The sequence below is a fragment of the Netta rufina genome (genome assembly GCF_964035555.1).
Source record: "Netta rufina genome assembly, chromosome: Z".
NCBI classification, from domain to species: domain Eukaryota; kingdom Metazoa; phylum Chordata; class Aves; order Anseriformes; family Anatidae; genus Netta; species Netta rufina.
In genome coordinates this window covers 48,127,195-48,145,196 of record NC_140126.1, presented here as the reverse complement: position 1 = coordinate 48,145,196, position 18,002 = coordinate 48,127,195, and the positions used below count along the sequence as shown (strand labels likewise).

The 18,002-nt window shown below is 37.7% G+C and overlaps 1 protein-coding gene across 2 annotated transcripts in view; it reads left to right on the top strand.

The window, feature by feature from the left end:
• FSD1L (fibronectin type III and SPRY domain containing 1 like) overlaps window positions 1-17,995 on the top strand; it is a 30,515-nt gene extending 12,520 nt beyond the window's left edge. Inside the window, exons 5-14 of one of the 2 annotated variants that reach the window (XM_084305202.1) lie at window positions 410-432; window positions 2,573-2,694; window positions 5,819-6,028; window positions 6,366-6,464; window positions 8,042-8,168; window positions 9,888-9,920; window positions 12,964-13,052; window positions 13,503-13,754; window positions 14,085-14,173; window positions 14,718-17,995. In XM_084305202.1, the coding sequence (XP_084161328.1) occupies window positions 410-432; window positions 2,573-2,694; window positions 5,819-6,028; window positions 6,366-6,464; window positions 8,042-8,168; window positions 9,888-9,920; window positions 12,964-13,052; window positions 13,503-13,754; window positions 14,085-14,173; window positions 14,718-14,864 (1,191 nt within the window). In that variant the 3' untranslated portion in view covers window positions 14,865-17,995. Of the gene's footprint in view, window positions 1-409; window positions 433-2,572; window positions 2,695-5,818; window positions 6,029-6,365; window positions 6,465-8,041; window positions 8,169-9,887; window positions 9,921-12,960; window positions 13,053-13,502; window positions 13,755-14,084; window positions 14,174-14,717 lie in introns of both variants that reach the window. The other variant, XM_084305201.1, reaches the window with a different exon arrangement.
• Window positions 17,996-18,002: the final 7 nt, after the last annotated feature.

Here is an 18,002-nt window from a genome sequence, read left to right as displayed (position 1 = left end):
TATGGCTAAATACCACTAATAAGCATTTTGCGATTTAACTGAAAGTAACAGTAGTTAAATTTTAACAACTTGTTCATGGAACTCTTTTAAAATGTGATGGGGAGTAATATAATTGATTCAGAGAAATCTGAAGAGGCAAAGTTACACAGAGGAAGTTTAGTAATTTGGAATTGGTTTGGTGTGGTTCTTGAGATTGATTTTGTTTCCTGGTGATATACATTGTTGCAGTTCTAACCAATACTATTAACATGCTTTTGGGGAATTTTATGCAAATTATAAACTCATCGTGATCTTAAATCTGAACAACAGAACTCTGAGATTGTTCTCGGTCTTCTCGCATGGCATTGCCTTTGAGATTTGCATGGAAATACTAACTATCTTCTCTCTTTTCTCCCTGATGTGCATCAAGGCTGCCAGACGGATCAAAGATAGGTACAGTACAAAGTCTACCCTTTTTTGTCTCTTTGAATTAGTTTTATCCTTGAAAATACATTTATTTTTAATGGAACATAGTCAGCTTAAATGAAATTCATTGTCTCTGCTTTCCTAAGTGTTCCTTTATGATGTCTCAACTTAGGAGATAAAACCAAAACTTTTATTCTTCTCCTTCCGTGTTGTACCTTGCTGGCTATGGATCTTTCATAACTTAATAAAGAGATGTTTTTAATGCAGGGAAACATAGCCCTGCAGCAGCAAAACTTCTGGTTCTTTTATTAAAAGAAATTGAATTATGTTTCAAGCTGACTCTGTCCCTTTATATTGTGATAACTTTTTTTGCACTTAGACTTTTGCTAGCTAACTTTGTTTTTGAATGTAGCTGTTAAAATACCTATGTTGACATCACTAGACTGATGTCAATGAATTCACAGTTTCTACTGGGTTTTCTTTGAACTATGTCTTCAAACTACTGTTTTGAAAACAACCTCACTGTTTCAAAATAAATGTGAAGGCCATTTTCTGTCACGTAAGTTAATTATGCTGTATGAATCTGGTTCAGAAAGTTTGCTGTGCTATGCATGACATTTTGAAAGACAGCTCACAGGGTGCTACCAGCATGTGCTATTCTTATTGACCAATTCAATTGAGAAAATTGGTTTGCTTTCAGTTTACAGACTTTCAAGGAAGAGTCTCTTTGTGTAAATTCCCTGAAGTTTTATGAAAAATTAGTAATTGCTAGAGGAATTAATCTTCACATTTCCAAGAGTAAAGAACTGGAGTCATTAACGAATCAGATGGATAGTGGCAGTGATAGGATTCTTAATACTTTTTATCTGTAGAAAGTGCCCTTTTATTCCTTCTGGTTTCTTGAAATGCTGCGTAATCTATTGCTTTTGAACCATCTGTGTCTGGTTGTATAAGACTGGTGCCGAAACAGAAGTTAAAAATCTGTCTGAGGTTTACTACATAGTGTTCTGTTACTGCTAATCAGCATTTTTCTTCCTTAAGGAGAAATCTACTCTAACAGTCTGACTAAGCAGTGGCATCTGTCTGCTACTAGCCCATACTGAATTTCAAAAGGTCAACTCTGTCTTATCAGCTGACTTGTCTGTTTTACTATGTTTGTTTCAGTGTCATAATTGGCTCATGGTTCCCAATACTATAATACACAGCTTCATATTTCCTTCTTTCTTCACTGCCTTAAACATTTTTCATCCTTTAATACAACTGTAGTTAGCACACCATCTCTATTAGCTACTAGTGAAGTACTTAGTAGCTCACAGAAAGTCGTATGCATTAAGTATTCTAAAGATGTAACAGATCTGTGAGTGTAAATTGGATATAAATTCTTGTAGTTAACTTTCTATTGTGACGAGTATACTACTTTCTAGTTTAGAGTCTTTAAAACAGAAGACAGACCCGTATGCTGTCTCAAATCAGTCAGTTATTCAAATTCTGCTGCATGGCCTGATGACTTCATTGTTAAAGAACCAGAAAAGAGACTGGCTATCCTTTTGTTGAGGTCCAGTCCAAGTAGTACAGGAGTGTCCAAAGAGTATCTGGAGTAAGGACTGAGTTAAGAAATGGAGATGGGAGCAGTGCTTCAGTGTCTCTTGTAAGGCTGATGAAATTCCTGCATGCTCTGGAGTTGTGGGTGTCTGCAACCTAAACATTTCTTCATCCTCAGTTATGAAATATAGTGTGAAATCAGAATATCCAGGTTGTTCACTGATATTTGTAAATGCCTTCAGAGCAACACTTAACAGTAGAAAATGCATTCCACTTTGGAGGTAGTAAGTGATCTGAGTTCTTAATTTCAACTCAGGTTCTGGCACATCAAAACAGATGATTAGCTTTTCTCAAGTCACTTTTAATATGTCTTTGCCTAGTAATGCAATCATTGGGAGATCACACCATATTGTCTTTGAGACAAAACATCAGCAAAAGTGTTTTGGAATCTGTGCTAAGCATTGAGCAGTTATGAAAGACCAGGATATTTTGTAATAATTCAGAGAACAGTATTTTGACTAACAGTTTGAAATTAAAAATACAGATTACCTGATCCTTGTTTTTGAAAGTAACTACAGGTCTTAATGCAAAATACATCTTGCTAATTCTGCTTTCTTGACTTTAGAATCACAGCGTGTCCAGCATTTCACATCTGTCTGAAACCAACCATCAGTGATAATATGAGCCATTTGATGGTGGACTTCACACTGGAACGGCATGTACTCCAGGCTCTAAAGTTTTTGCCAGGTAAAATAGTGTGCTGTGACTTTAATTTGTTACTACTTCAACAAATAACTACATTTAAAAAAATAATAATACCCTTGTGCACCCTGATAGACAAATATTTTACTGGATGTTAAGCTGAATATCTTGGGGGTAAAAGAGTTTTCTATTTTTATTGTGTTGATTTCTATATAATGCAGCATTTCAGAAAATCAGTCTCAGAGGTGAGAATGAATATTCCAGGCATTGTTTGTTTTTGTTTTTTTTTTTTTCTCGAGTTGTTAGTTCCCCTGTACTTCCTGAAACTTCCTGAAGTTTCTGAAGACTGTACCTGGTAGCTTGATGCTTAGTGACACACTAAAGTCCTAGTAATATGCAATAGATTGTACGTGGAACTGTAAGCTAATACATCACTTGATGTGAATGGTGATACAGACCAAAATATGGGATAGTGTTCATCTTACTGGAGCAATGAAACTTTGGGTGTTTTCTATTGTGGTTTAATCCAGCAAGTAGCTCAGCACCACACAGCTGTTTGCTTACTTCCCCACAGTGGGAAGGGGGAGAGACTCAAAAAAAAAAAAAAAAAAAAAAAAAAAAAGGTAAAAAGTGCAGTAGCTTGTGGGTTGAGATAAGGACAGTTTAATAAGGAATGGGGACAAAACAACCCCCTCCCCTTCTACCTCTCTGCATATAAAAATCAACACAAGTGATGCTGTGGTGGTTTTACTGTGCTAGACAGCTGAACTCCAGCACAACCACTCTCACTCTTCCCCAGAAGGGGAGGGGAGGGAGTAAAGGAGAGCACAACTCACGTGTTGAGATAGGGATAATTTAATTAAAGGGAAAAATAATTATTAAGGAAAGATTATTATTAATTGAACAATTTAACTAAAGGGAAAAAAGGGAACGGGAAAAAAAGAGAAAAACAAAACAAGTAAAGGCTGTGTAGAAGTGCAGAGGAAAGAAATTACCCTCTACCACCCACAAATGAGCAATGCTTGATGACGTCCTTGAAGCAGGGCCTCAATGCATGGAGCCAGTGTTCAGGGGATGACCGACGTTTTCACCACGAGAGCCCACCCCTCCCCTCTTCCTGTTTCCACCTTTTATTGCTGAGTGTGACACCACATGGTATGGAATATCCCTTTGATTGGTTTAGGTCAGCTGCCCTGGTGATGTTTCTCTTCTCACTTTTTGCCCACCCCCTAGGAGGGTGAGAGAGAGGCCCGATGCTGTGCCACTGCTGCTCAGCAGTAGACACAACACTGGTGTGATAACACTGCTGTTCCAGCTACAAGTGCAGAGCACAGCACTGTATGGGCTGCTGCCGGGAAAGTTAACATCCCAGCCAGACCCAGTACAGATGCACAAAGCAACTGCTCACCACAGCAACGGATGTGTGCGCAACCAGTCCCTGAGCAGCTGCCAACACAACCCATCCCCCTGGCCAACTCTGCTTTTTTGTTTGTTTGTTTTTTGTTTAGCATGGTGCCACATGGCACAGAATGTTCCTCTGGTCACAGTTTGGGTTGGCTGTCCTGGTTGTGTCCCCTCCTAGCTCTCTGTGCATCCCCAGCTTATGCACAGGCAGGGCAGCATGAGAAGCCAGACGTCCTTGGTTCTGTGTAAGCACTACTCAGTAACAACCAAAACATCGGTGTGTTATCAACATTTTTCTCATCTTCAAAACACAGCACCATACAAGCTAACATGAAGAAAATTAAACTCTATCCCAGCTAAAACCAGGACATTATCACAATTGATGCATCTTCGTTACTGTTTGATACAAGTGAACTTAGATGCTGTATTCAGTGTATGTTTCATGTATGTTACTCATTTTTCTTTCCTATTTAAACCACTTTGCCCTTGACTGATACCAAGAATATGTTGAAAAGAATACTACTGGCAGGGACGTAAATTCTCATCTGTAAATCCAAATCTAAATCCTAATCCAAATCTTTTAAGGATTAAGCAGCATCAATTTTCATTTTGCCCATTTTTCTTGTAGATACACTATATACAGCCCTAATAAATTACCAGTCATATTTCTAGTTAGCTAGCAGTGTCTAGGCACAAATTGCCATTGCATTTTTAGTTTCCAGATGTCAGTCATTGCTTCGTATTTGATAGATAAGGGAACAAGCTAGGTCAGCTGATCACAGCATGTCTTCTTGACAGGATTGGAGCATTAAGATCTGACACCAATCACGAACAAAGTATTGTATCTGGATGAAGAACTTATTTAGTATGAACCTTCTTATGTATGTGTTTTCCTTATCAAATTTTCAAATTTAAATTGTTTGGGCCTTTCATCTGCAAACTGAAAATTCTAACTGTCTGGATATCGATCTTGCTTTCTTCTATTGTAGTGCCAAACTATCCAATTGCTCTGACACTGAATCATTTTTCCAAAAACTGCAAACAAGAAAACATCTTGTTTCCATGTCCTCCAGCAAAGATGTTCCTTGGACTTGGACACCAGGGATTTTGTAAATACCTTCTTCTGAAAAACATATTCCAGTGACTGAAGTGCTCTTTGATTTAATGAAAATTAAATTTCTGTTGTTTATAAACAGAACTACAGTATTTTCTTTAGTGAATCATTGGAATTCTCTCCCCTTCTTTCAAGACAAAGGTTGAAGAGGAAAAAAAGCTTGCTGACTGGCTAGTGGAAACTATTATCCTGTTAATTGTCTGTGGTGGTGGAAGCAAACCAAGTGATACTGTTGCAGGGATGCAGCTTTCCTTGCCTTTGAAAGACTCTAGAGAAACAAAGTTTTGTAGCATTAATTTAAATGTACATTCGTAATTGCAGGCTCATGATTCCTTGTTGCTCTAGCATGTACTTGTTACCGCTTCCAGGAGAGAATCAGCCCAACTTACTAACAAAACATAAATGTGGGAATTAAGATGCAAATGTTAACTGTAGAGTTGGTAATGTTTTTCTTCTTTTGTAAGATGCATATTGAGTAAAAACGATATGCCTAGACTTTTATTGTGCTTTGATAATGGAATCCATTCACTAAAAAGAATGAGTGTTGGTGGGCTAAGGACAGTTTCTGAACTCTTTATAAATACAAGGAGACCACAGTATATTAAGTCTGTTCTCTTCTCTGAGTTGTTTTGTATACTTGTCTTTCTGCAGTCCCTAAAGTTCCAGAGATAAATACAGCAGCATGTCTGGTTGCTGATAACTGCGTAACAGTAGCATGGAAAATGCCTGAAGAAGACAGCAGAGTTGATCACTTTGTTCTAGAGTATAAGAAAACCGACTATGATGGGCTCGCTCGAGTTAAGGATGAACAGCCTTGGGAAGTGATAGACTATGTTAAGGATTATGTATATACATTATCAGGTAAAGGTTGTTTATTTACTTGAAAAAATATTTCAAAAAAGAATCACAAGATATTGATAAAACTTACTATGCTTGGAAGTTTTGCAGAATACCCATTTTTCTGTAACCAATGAAGCTTTGTTCCATACTGGTCTTGGGTGTTTTGTACAATAACTTCTCTGCCTCATATACGGAGTTGGATGTTTTGTAAAAATGCACACATTAACTGAAGTTCATGGTGATATGTTTAAGCTTGCTTTTTTGCAAATTGAAATAAGTGGAAGGCAGCTATATGGAATGTCCTAGTCTGGTAAAGTTGTCAGTACTAATTCAATTTTCTCAACACCCACTTTTTTAGGTCTGAAATTTGATAAAAAATACGTGACGGTTAGAGTACAAGCTTGCAACAAAGCTCTGGCTGGGGACTACTCAGATCCTGTGACTCTGGAAACCAAAGGTAAAACCTGAAAGACTTTTAACCGCGAATGTAGCAAAAACCTCGCACGTACTGTCCTGCTGTCATATAAGAACTTGTAATTTAAGTCACTTCTCAGCAATGCTTGTATAGAAGCAGCATCCTAAGCAAAAAGGAAAACAATTCCTATAAAAGATCAAAAAGCATATTGCCAGAAAGCAGGTCTTTGAGCATTCAGATGCTAAAAATATGTTAGCTTTCTAATGGAGCTTAACGTTAATTGCTTTGAACTGTGGATTGACACTATTACGTGCCACTACATCATGCCAATATGTTAATGAGAGAGGAAGAACATTGTGGCTGAGCATCAGTAGGACTCTTAGGGCATCTGTGCAGTTCATGTAGTTTTCTGTTGGTACGTAGCATCTGACAGGTAACACATTTCTGTAAACGGAAGGTACTAAAAAGCAGATTTTGACTTGGTAGCTGTAGATTCTAATTATGGTCAATGTTCAAAAAACAAACAGCTCCAAATTGCTAAAGTTACATCACTGTATAAGAAATCAGTTGATCTGAGGCTGGGGGCATCCTGGCGTTGTTTTGAAAATAAATTAGATTAATTTCTTCAAAGTGATGCTTTGTAATAGAACACAAGTCTTAACTGTTATGCCGGAAATAATTATCTTGATGCTTCAACTATACTAAAGTCTGCAGAGTAAAGGGCAAAATGGCTGATACAAACAACCGTGGCATGTGTGCTTTACTCTGGCACTTGACATAAGTGTTGCTTATGCTTCGCAAGGCTTGAAACTTTCCTAAAGTACAGCCAGTGTATGGTGCTCATATGTATAGAATCTGATATATTTACTAGCTACTTCAATTCTTGATTCCAACACAAGAAAGGTAATTCTGATTTTGATTTTTTTGGGTAGATATTAAGCTGCCAATGTAATTTTTAGTGCATCTGTCCACCTTAACGGTGCATCTAGTTCTCTTTCTTTTACTAATCAGTCCACAGAAACTCAGAATCCTCATCAATGTGCTTACCTCTTTTTTTAAAAAACAAACAAACAAACAAACTTGTGTTTAGCTCCAAACTCATAAAATTTTGAGTACGCTTTCTTCCAGCATTAGACTATAATATCTGATGCTATTAGGACACTCACAAAATAGTCTATAAATACGCATCTTTCAGGGACTTAGCACATTGTATTAATTTTGCTTTCTTGGATGGAGAATTTGGCTGTAGCAAATACCAGGTCACTTCTAGTTTCATGCATCTAATAGTGTTTTGATATCTGCAGTGAACTTCACAGTTCAACTCTGCTTATGTTTTACCCTGTCAGTTTATTATTCTGCAAGTTTGCAGTCCTCATAAATGTATTGTTGGAGAATCAGTGCTGTACAGTGTAGAAAATGTGTGGCTTTTTAAAACATTCATGATTATGAGAACCAAGGAAGTAGGCTGTAACTAGAGAAAACAATTACTAACAAGGTGATGTTTAAGTCAAATGCTACTCTGCTATAATTTTACTACTACTTTCATTATGTTCTTTGAATAGCCACCATTGGCAGAGAACATTGTACTACTTCACCATTTCACATTTTGTCTTAACTAGCATTTGTGTTTTGTTTGGACAATACTTCATCTCATCTGAACTTGAAAGTTGAAGAAAACTATGTTGAATGGGATCCTACTGGAGGAAGAGGTCAAGAAAAAGCAAAAGGGAACGAAAACAAAGGCAGGTAAGAACTCTGGTTTGTAAAAGTTTACACTGTCTGGGATGCCTCATGTGGCAATTAATGGGTGAGGACAGGGAGAAATTAAAGCATTTGATGGTAGGACTGTGGAACACCAAATTTTACTCAGAAGTCTTTGGAAGGAATATTTATTTCCCTGCCCTTGTAACAGACATAGAGGCTATTTATGGAATCAGTTATGAAAGTGTCTTAAATATTAAGTTGGATTTAAGTCTTTATACCTTAGCAAATGAGTTTTATCAGTCAAGGTACTAAAATACCTTGTAGATAAGGTAATTGTCAGGACGTAACTGATATTCAGCTGTGAAAGACTGCGTTCAGTAGTTCTGCAGGTCAGTAATGGTGCATGGACGGAATTTTTACCATGAAAAATAAGGAGAGAACTGGCTGTTATGTCCTTTTGCAAAAGCTCAAGTTAAGAATAAAATTGGTACTACAGGTGGTTGTTTAATTTATCTCATAACCTTCATTGGTGAGGAAAAGATACCACTAAAGCCAGGTAGTAAAAGATAATAATAATAGAACTTAGCTCTTGTAAAAGTGGTGGTATTAAAGATATCTACCAACTATTTTCATCTAGGAAAAATACGTAAGTAACTTCAGCAGAATTCTTGGTAGATTATTTGCTGAGCTTTATACACCGAAACGTGTTTACTGCTTAGAAGCTGTTGATAACAGTGGTTGGAAGGACCTCACTAGTTTGATTTGCTGTGGATATTATCCAGCTAAGATCTGAATATCTCCAAGGATGAAGAATGGTACTTCCCAGGGCCCCTATTCCAGACCACCTTAATGGGAAGGCAGGAATACCATGATATCTGACTGTAAATTCCTGTGTTTCAACTAGTACCAGATGCCTCTCAACCTGTCGGAGTGCACCTCTGAGAAGAGCCCGGCTTGGTCATCTTTGTAGCTTCATGTTATGATGCTAAAGACCACACCAGATTTCGTGATGTTCTTGTCTTAATGCTGAGCAAACCCAGCTGTCTTTGGGTCTTCCTCTGGTCCAGTCATATAATTGTTTTGTTTAGTTTTGTTTTTATTTTTGGCCCACCACTGTACTTTTGCCAGTATGTCAGTGTCTGTACAGTCCCAAGCAGCCCAGAACTGGACTCAAGACCCCAAACAGCCTGACAGCTGCCGTATCAAGAGGAACGATCTCTTGCCGTGGCCTCCTGGTTGTTATGCTGATACAGCCCAGGATGTGGTTATCCACACATGCCACAAGGGCACACTGAAGACTGCTGTTGTTATCCACCAAGACTTCCACTTGCTTTTCTGCAGATTTGTTCTTTCCTCAGCAGTCCCACGGCCTGTCCTATTGTGTGGGGCTCTTCCATCTGGAGAACCCCATCCACATCTGTGAGCCTCGTGGTCAGCTGGTTATCTCCACAGTTTTTGGCTCACTTACCAGTCCATGTCTCACCACTACAGATGTGAGAATGTCCAAGGTGTGAACAGTGTCCACTGCTCCTCTCGTGTCCACAGAGCTGGTTACTTCTTCCTCAAAGACAGTTGATTTTCAGCAGGCATTTCTTAAGTATAAGGAGCACTGCTTGAGAATAATATATGAACAAATACCTTCCCTACAGACATATACTGCCAGAAGCATGGTAGAGTGCCTTTTAGTGCTGTCTTAAAAATGGGGATAATTTACTGTAATAATACACAGTTGTTTAATGACTACTTATTTCTGTCTGACAGTGGCCAGTATCCTGTCCTGAAGAGCAAAAAAAGGTGATAATATACCTCTTAGGATCTGTTATCTTGTTTTGCTGGAAATCTTTGCTAAATCCCTTTGCTTGATGTAGTGAGAGAAATAAATCTAACAGCCTTTACCAGTAACAGTACACATATGCTTTTTTAAATTCTTCAGAATTTTAATGTGGATTCCTGAAGATTATGTATGGATTTTTCCAGTGACTGGAAAAAAAAAAAAAAGTCTTATTGATAGGATGCATCCTGGTGTGCAGGAAGCCAGATGTTCAGTGGAAGAGCATTCTGAATTCTAGAGTTGGCACAGAGATTCCTGTTATTGATGCTTAACCTTTGGGCACATGATGGCGTACTAGATTTTTTTAAAATGCGATTAATTTTTCCTTGTGTAGAAATTAAAAAAAAAAAAAAAAGTTGTTTTAGTTCTTATTTTTGAATCCAACTACCTGTTGCCTCTGAACTTGTGGGATAGCTGATATTAGTCATCAAAGGAAGAGATGTGTTTTTATACTTTCCAAGAGGATGGAGCTTAGCCTGATGGCATGTGTAAAAAGCTTCATGGCAAGTCAAACCTTTGGAAGAAGTCAAACATTGTGTGGAAGAAATGCATCAGTTATTTCACTAGCTAAGAAAACTGTGGGGAGTTAGAAACTGGGCATCAAACTGACTTAGTGCTAAAAACAAACAAACAAACAAACAAACAAAAAACAACAACACATTCCTGCCTTTCCATTTTGGAATGGAGAGTTAAGAACTTAAAATTAAGGGGGAAAAACAAACAAACTTTTTTTTGCCTTTCATGCCAAATACTAATGGTCATTGTCTGAACTGGTAAATGCTGTGAGATTTCAGTTGAGAAAGCTTGTGTAGTGGCTGCTTAAAGATGATTTGAATTAAATTATACTGAAGACCTTTTAATGTCTTCCTAACTTTGACAAAATTTTAACAGAGCAGCTGCTTTTTTCCTTTTCTCTAAGTGGCCAGATTTGCTTTCTGCATAACTCAGGTATACCCAACCTAATAGAAGAATTTCAGCAACTTTTTTTGGAAGTTTGCTGGAAGTGTGAATAGTCTCTATTGTACTTAAAGCAGGATGGAATCTGCAGTGAGTGATGGTTCCTCCTGAAATTATGCTTTAATTCTTGGCTTTGCTGTGTTTTTGTTTGTTTTCATGCTACTGCTCATTTCTCTTTCGTTTGGTAAGTAATCTACAGCTTCTTCTGTGTTAACAAAACTGAAAAGCATTTGATGTAGTCTGCGCTGTTGCATGATATACACTCACCCTGTTCACATGCTTCTTGCAAGCGGTTTAGAAGATTAGCTGGCTTCTGATCAGTACTGGCTAATTTGCATGCTGAATTGTGATGCCAATGTAAACAATCTTTTTTCATCACTTTGAGAGCAGTGACTTTTTGAAAGCTTCTGTAACTGGATTAGAACAAAGTTAGTCATGAAGATGATCAAGACATTTTAGCACACTCATAAATAACACTTCAATAACTCTCAGCTTTTGATTGTCCCATGACTTTATTTTAATGATGGTATTAAGCAAAATGGGCATTTTCTGACCCTTTATGAAACGATATTGGAGAACAATTCCAGAAAGCCTAAAGTCAGTGTTGAATGAATCAGAATGGCAGCAAGCAAAATTTCACTATGCTAGTTCTCAATACTTAAGTATAATTAGCTTTGCAAAATTGTAACTGAGGTGAAGGTTGGAAGGAAAACATCCTTTTTTGTATGTAGGGTAACCTATGCTAGACTCTGGGGATTGAAGATTTCAAAATTACTTCTGACATGTATTTCAGAGTGATACTCGCCTTTCATACTGTTTAAATTTTGTTAGTAAAATTAAACTGTAAACTACATAGCTGTTTCCAGGAAGCTAAAATTTTTTGCTACTAATCGCCTTTAAAATAATAACCAGACATGATTCCCTGGCTACCAAGGTTTAATATCCACTGTAATTTGCAAATAGCCTTAATTTTATTTAACGATTATATTGCTAGAATTATTTTTGAGGGCATAACTAAGGTAAAATAAAATGTTTGAAAACCTCATTAGGAAACCTCATTAGGTTAAAATTATTCTTTTATGCAACTGATTGCTCATTAGCATATTCTCCAGAGTGAAGTGTTTCTTCATTTGTTTTGCTATTGCTTCCTGAGAATGGTGTAGAGAAGTATGATTAGAAAATCTAAGCCTTTCTTGATTAGGATTAGTAATGACTCTTGTGGAGTTGTTGCTGTGTGCTCCTCAGCACAATGTGCTGTGACAATTTTATTTTCTGTATTCTTTGACTTCCTGTAACCAGGTAAAGCCCCCAACCTTCAATATACTTTTTTTTTTTTTTTTTTTTTTGAGAAGAGTTGTGGGTCATTAAACTCTGGAAGTATCATCTCATCTCTTTTTAATAAATTGTTTAGATTTGACACTCCTGGCTTTTGTATCTACTTTAGTGTACATTTTTAAATAACAATCATCATTTTATTCCTTTTGTAGCTCTTCACATGGCTGCACTTTCCTGTGATTTCTTTAGTAGTTTATACAAGCTATGCATGTACTGAAAAATCTACTTAACATAAAACTGATGATGTTATTTTCTCCATTCATTGATATTTAAAGTCCAGTGGAAATTAGGCATATTTGCATTAAGTATCAGTGTATTCTTATCTGTTGTAGCTGATTTACAAGGTTTATTAGAAATATTCTGCAGGAAAACAGAAAACTGAACTAAGGTTCTGCGTGTTACAGGCATAATACTTCTACGTAGAAGGTCATTTAAACGTGGGCCAAACATCTGCTTTTTTCTCCCATTTCCTTTCTGAGCTGCCTCTGAACTGATGTCTTGCACTTTTTTCTGCCCATCATCTCTTCCGTCTCAATCCTTATGCATGCATACTAACTCAATGTTAGAGGTTGTAAGCGTTGCTAGTGGCTGAACCATTTGTGCCATTTCAATAACTTGTGCATGTTTATTGCAACCTTTTGTTTGGAAAACTTGTTTTTGTGTGCATTTCTGTAGTAGTGTGCAAATCTTCAATGGTTCTTTTCTTCTTAGAAGTGGTGCATCTCCTAAGAGGACTTCTAGCACAACGTCCGCAGCGAAGGGCTGCAGAGATCGTTTTTCTGGTGAATCATACACAGTGTTAGGTAAGGTGAACTTTTCACTTCTGTGAGAAGGTCAGATTATGAAAGAATCGGAGGAAAAAAAAGAGTTCTTCCCAGGCTGTGTACTTGATGCTGTCCCCCACGGAGATAACCTTGACTATTTAACACCAAAATTTTGTGCTACAGCTAGTGAGTTCAACTCTTTTGAAGTTCTCTATTACAAAGTTCAGTAGTGACTGACACAGGTATTAAATGTGAATTGATCCTAAATGCATTTTGTCTCACTGGATGTAAGTAAAAGCTATTTTCTTGTTCTACTTTATAATTGTATTTTATCTACTTGTACATTCATGTTTTTTCCTTGTATTTAAGATTTTTCTATTTATAGTCTTCGCTCTAAACTAAAATGGAGCAGATCCCACTGATGCCTGTAAGGAAGCATACATTGTAACGTACACTTAATTATAGCGACTAAATACACTTTTTTGGTAGGAGACACTGCTATTGAAAGTGGAGAACATTACTGGGAGGCGACAGCACAGAAGGACTGCAAAAGCTACAGTGTGGGAGTGACATACAGAAACCTGGGGAAATTTGATCAACTGGGAAAGACTAACTCAAGCTGGTGTATCCACATCAACAACTGGCTGCAAAGCACCCTTTCCGCAAAACATAATAACAAAAGCAAGACCCTAGACTTACCTATTACAGACAGAATAGGAGTATACTGCAACTTTGATGGAGGTAAGTTACAATTTTAAGGAACTGAGATAAAACTTACTTGACTATTGTGTCAAGTTGAAGTAGTATAAGGCTAAAAGTACATTAGAGTTACTTCCAGACTGGTACAGTTTCTTATGACAATAAGGGACCGGGTTGTTCATGCAATATTGCTCATAATATCAAATGACCGCAGTTCATCTCTGTGACAGAGCAGCTGAGAATTTTCGTAGTCATGTGGAATGGATTTAATGTGTTCCAGGGACCTTTCCCTGGAAAAGTATGAATTTTACAAAAAGTTAGGTAGCAACAGAATGTAAACATGTATTTTAACTTGCTTTCTGCCTCTTTCAGGTCAGCTCATGTTTTATAATGCAAACTCAATGGAACTCCTGTATGCCTTCAAAACAAAGTTCACTCAACCATTATTACCAGCTTTTATGGTCAGTATGAAAAAAAAAAATCTATTTCTAGCACTGAATTCACTTTGTTGAAGACTAATCATTGTGGTTTACATGTCCCTTGCAACTGTGGCCCTGAAGCTTCTCAAACTTTTATTTTTGTACTGTGTTTACACTGATGTCATTCTGTCATATCATACTGAAACAAAACACTGCTTTCAGACACTGGAGAACAGAGTTTTGCTTTTAATTGTCATTTTAAGTACTTGTTGTTACTATATATATTAGTCTTTTAAGAAGTTTTCCTATTAGAAACAAGTCTTGCACTACTGCACTTTAAATTTCATTGTAGACTTAGTCTGAAAGCACAGTATGTGTATATAGCACTTCGTGGTCTTATTCAAAATTGGCTTCTACATGATTGGAATGTTTGAGTGCTGTGACTAGGGGGAAGACATCCAGCTGTGGGATAAGTTTCCTGACAGCTCTATTGTAGGAGGGGAAAAGGGAAATGTTGTAGATGCTTCATCATGTTTGCATTATTGATTTTTTTTTTTTTTTTTAATCTTTTTCTTCCTTCCCTTAGGTTTGGTGCGGTGGGCTTTCCGTGTCTACCTGTTTGCAGGTGCCAAGTGTAGTGAAAGCATTCCAGAAAAGTGTAAATGGATTGAATTCTTCAACTTGCAGTCTATACAGTGTGCCAGTAATGCCTATTGAACGTTCCCATTGCTGAATATTCTGTGCAGCTGCTATGCACAGAAGCTTGGGAGCGTTGTACTAACATGGGCTTGTTACCAACTGTTGTTTTAAGGCCTGGTAGTGCAAAGGTTTGTGAATCCATACAGCCAGACAGAAAACTAAGCTATTTATTTGAAAAATAAGTCGGGAAACTTTTCTAATACTGTATGTAAGCATATTGTTATGGACTTGAATATTAATTTTTATTATGAGTATTATTTTTCTATGAAGAATGTAACAAATACTATTTTCTTAGCTCTCCTAGCAAGAATTATTTGGCTATAGATTGTATTACTACTTGGCTTCCCATTCAAACATGAGATAAACATGTATTTCAAAAGAATATCAATTCATGTAGACTAGCTATGAAGGAGCACTGAGACCAATCTGTGCTTCTTTCTGATTTGATCCTACTATTTCCCGTGAGTAATGAATTCAAGTATCTATTTAGAGTTTGAGTTCAGCTCCTGTTTATCACAAATTACAGAAAATGTAGAAATGCAGAGACACAAGCACTTGTCTGGCCACCATGAAGACTCAGTATGGGTAGTCAGCCATTGTACTAGGCATGCTCTCAGGTAAGAGGTTGAGAACCAAAAAGCCAGACTTTTTAAAATGCACAGCATGTTACTGCTCTCAGAAGTAGTGTATTTTGGGTCTGCTCTTGGTTTTCCAGTTTTGTGGCTTTATTCTGATTGGATTCTGATAACTGGCAGTTCACACTGATCGAAGTATTCATTGGATACGAATGATGGGTTGAACAGCCAGTTCTTGTCTGCAGGTAGCAAAGGTGCGGTGCAGCCAAGTCTGGGACCAACTGTGTAAAAGCTTCAGATCAAATACAGAGAAGAGAAGGGGGAGCTATTGCCGTAAAGCGTCTTCCAGCTCTTTCTCTGCCCAGATTTGAGGCTTGACTAAGACTTCTGAAACACAGTGTCAGTATTAAAGCTGACCTTGAGCAGAGGCAGCACTGAATTCCTGGTGACAAAGGGGCATGCTTTGAACCCTGGATGCATTTTTGATACCTGTTCTGACTAGTTTACCAGCAATTCCTGAAACTTCCTGGATAACTAGAGAAGACCAAACATTGCATTATTTCTGCACTGAGCAGAAATGTGGCAAATGCATTTAGCATCCCACTGTTAATTCCCTAGGTTATACCACGTGTCATTTGTATGTGGGTCTGAGTCTGGCTTTTGGAAGATCATATCCTAAAGAAATTCTGTATTCTAAAGCATCTCTGTAAGGCCTCAAACTTAGCCCTTCCTTCCTTGTTTAAGGGCAAGGGAAAAGTGAGCAAATGCTTTGCAAACTGAGGTTTAATCTGCTTTTGGATCTGTAGTTACATTTGTTCTTCCACAAAACAAGTGAAATGGTGGGCCTATGTATTTTTTTGTCTCAGTTCTTACTTTGGGATCTTAATAATAATAATAATAATAGTCAAATGATTTATATTAGTGGGAGAGCTAAAAAAAAAAAAAAAAAAGCATGTTATATTCTTTGTGGAAAATGTTACCTTTTAAATGAGAATATTTGTGTATTACTGACTGTTAAAATCTGCTTGCTTCCCTCCGATCAAGTCCAGGAGCCTGTAAGTAATTTTCTGATATATGTGAATCAACTCTTTCCTAACTGGAGATTTTTCTCATAGAAATCATGAAGTTGGCAAGAAATTTGAGCCCTTAATGTTCACTTCGTACCTGAGACTTCTTCACAGTGCAAGTGTTAAGAGATGTTCAGTTAGCTGTAATCTCTCTTGCAGTGGAAAGTGTAAACCAGCTCCCACTTTACCTGTAGACCAGTTGAGTGTTTCAGGTCTTGAAGCATGTGATAATGGAATGTGATATAATCCTAAAATGGACAACATCTGAATCTATCACGTAGTATCCTCAGTTGTTACTGTCCAAATATTTACTATTTCTTCCTCATTCCTTTCTTTTTTACTGCAATAAACACCTGACTAGGGGCTCAACTACAATAAATGCATCATGATGTGACTCGCTCTCCTAGACCCTACTGGTGAGAGAGAGGAGGGTTATGATACATGCTTCTTATTTTGAGACTTGTTCTGTTGAGTGACTTAGGTAAACAGGCATTTAAATAGCCTAGTGCTTGTTCATACCACCTTGGTTTTAGATATCCATCTACAGTTCCTATTTAAATTTCCCTTCAGGAAAGAAAGCAAATGTTTATAATGTGGTTAATTCTCATTACACACTTTTCCTTGAGTTAATCTCCAGCGGTATATAAGAGCATTTAAATGAAGAAATTGTTTCAGCAAGATGTACTGAAACCTACAAGGTGAACTTGATTATACACGAAGTGTAAAAATGCATTTTTTTCTTTCATATTTAGTTTGAAGGAATCTTGTACTGTTTCATACTGTGATAGTGACTTGCAAAGTTTCGTTTGACTGATGTCCTAAAGGAACTTTTTTACCCTAAAAAGCTGAATTTGTTATAAAATAGTTTGCACAGATACCAAATTCTTGCTGCTAACAGGTAGTTCCATTGTTTTCTTAGTAAATGGGGATATAAAGTATTGCCTTAAGCACTTTTAGATTTTTTTTAGACTTCTCTGAGCTGGTGTTTGTCTTGGCTGAGTACCAATATATTAGTGATACGGTTGGTGCACTGTTTGTACAAAGCAAATGAGGGAAAAAAAAAAAAAGTGTTATGAAGTTTCTCTGTAGCTAAAAGGGGTTGCATGCAGCCTGTGAAGTTACTTTTTTTCCAGGAGGCATCTTCAGGGCTTGTTCTTTGGCGATGGATTTGAGCTCCTGAAGGTTTGCAGTTCTGTGTTGTCTGTCTGAGGGTTACCACTCACCTGCCTGCTGACTTCGATCCTCACCCAGCCTCCCTGCTCTGGAGCTCCAGCCCGTTCCTTCGGCGACACGGACACGTCGGAGCTTTCCGCCAGGTGACCAGCGTCAGATGCTGACACCAGTTGGTCAACCGGTACCTGTAGGGAGCCGAAGGGGCTCGCCTTGAGTTCGCGCTGTGGCGAGGCGCGGTGTGTTTCGGTGTGCGGAAAGCTGTGTGCGTGACACAAGTGCTGCTAGCTGCAGAAGGGATGCCTGACAAGCACCCGGTGATGGCTGCTGCTGTGACTACCAAATAAACGAAGCAGAAGC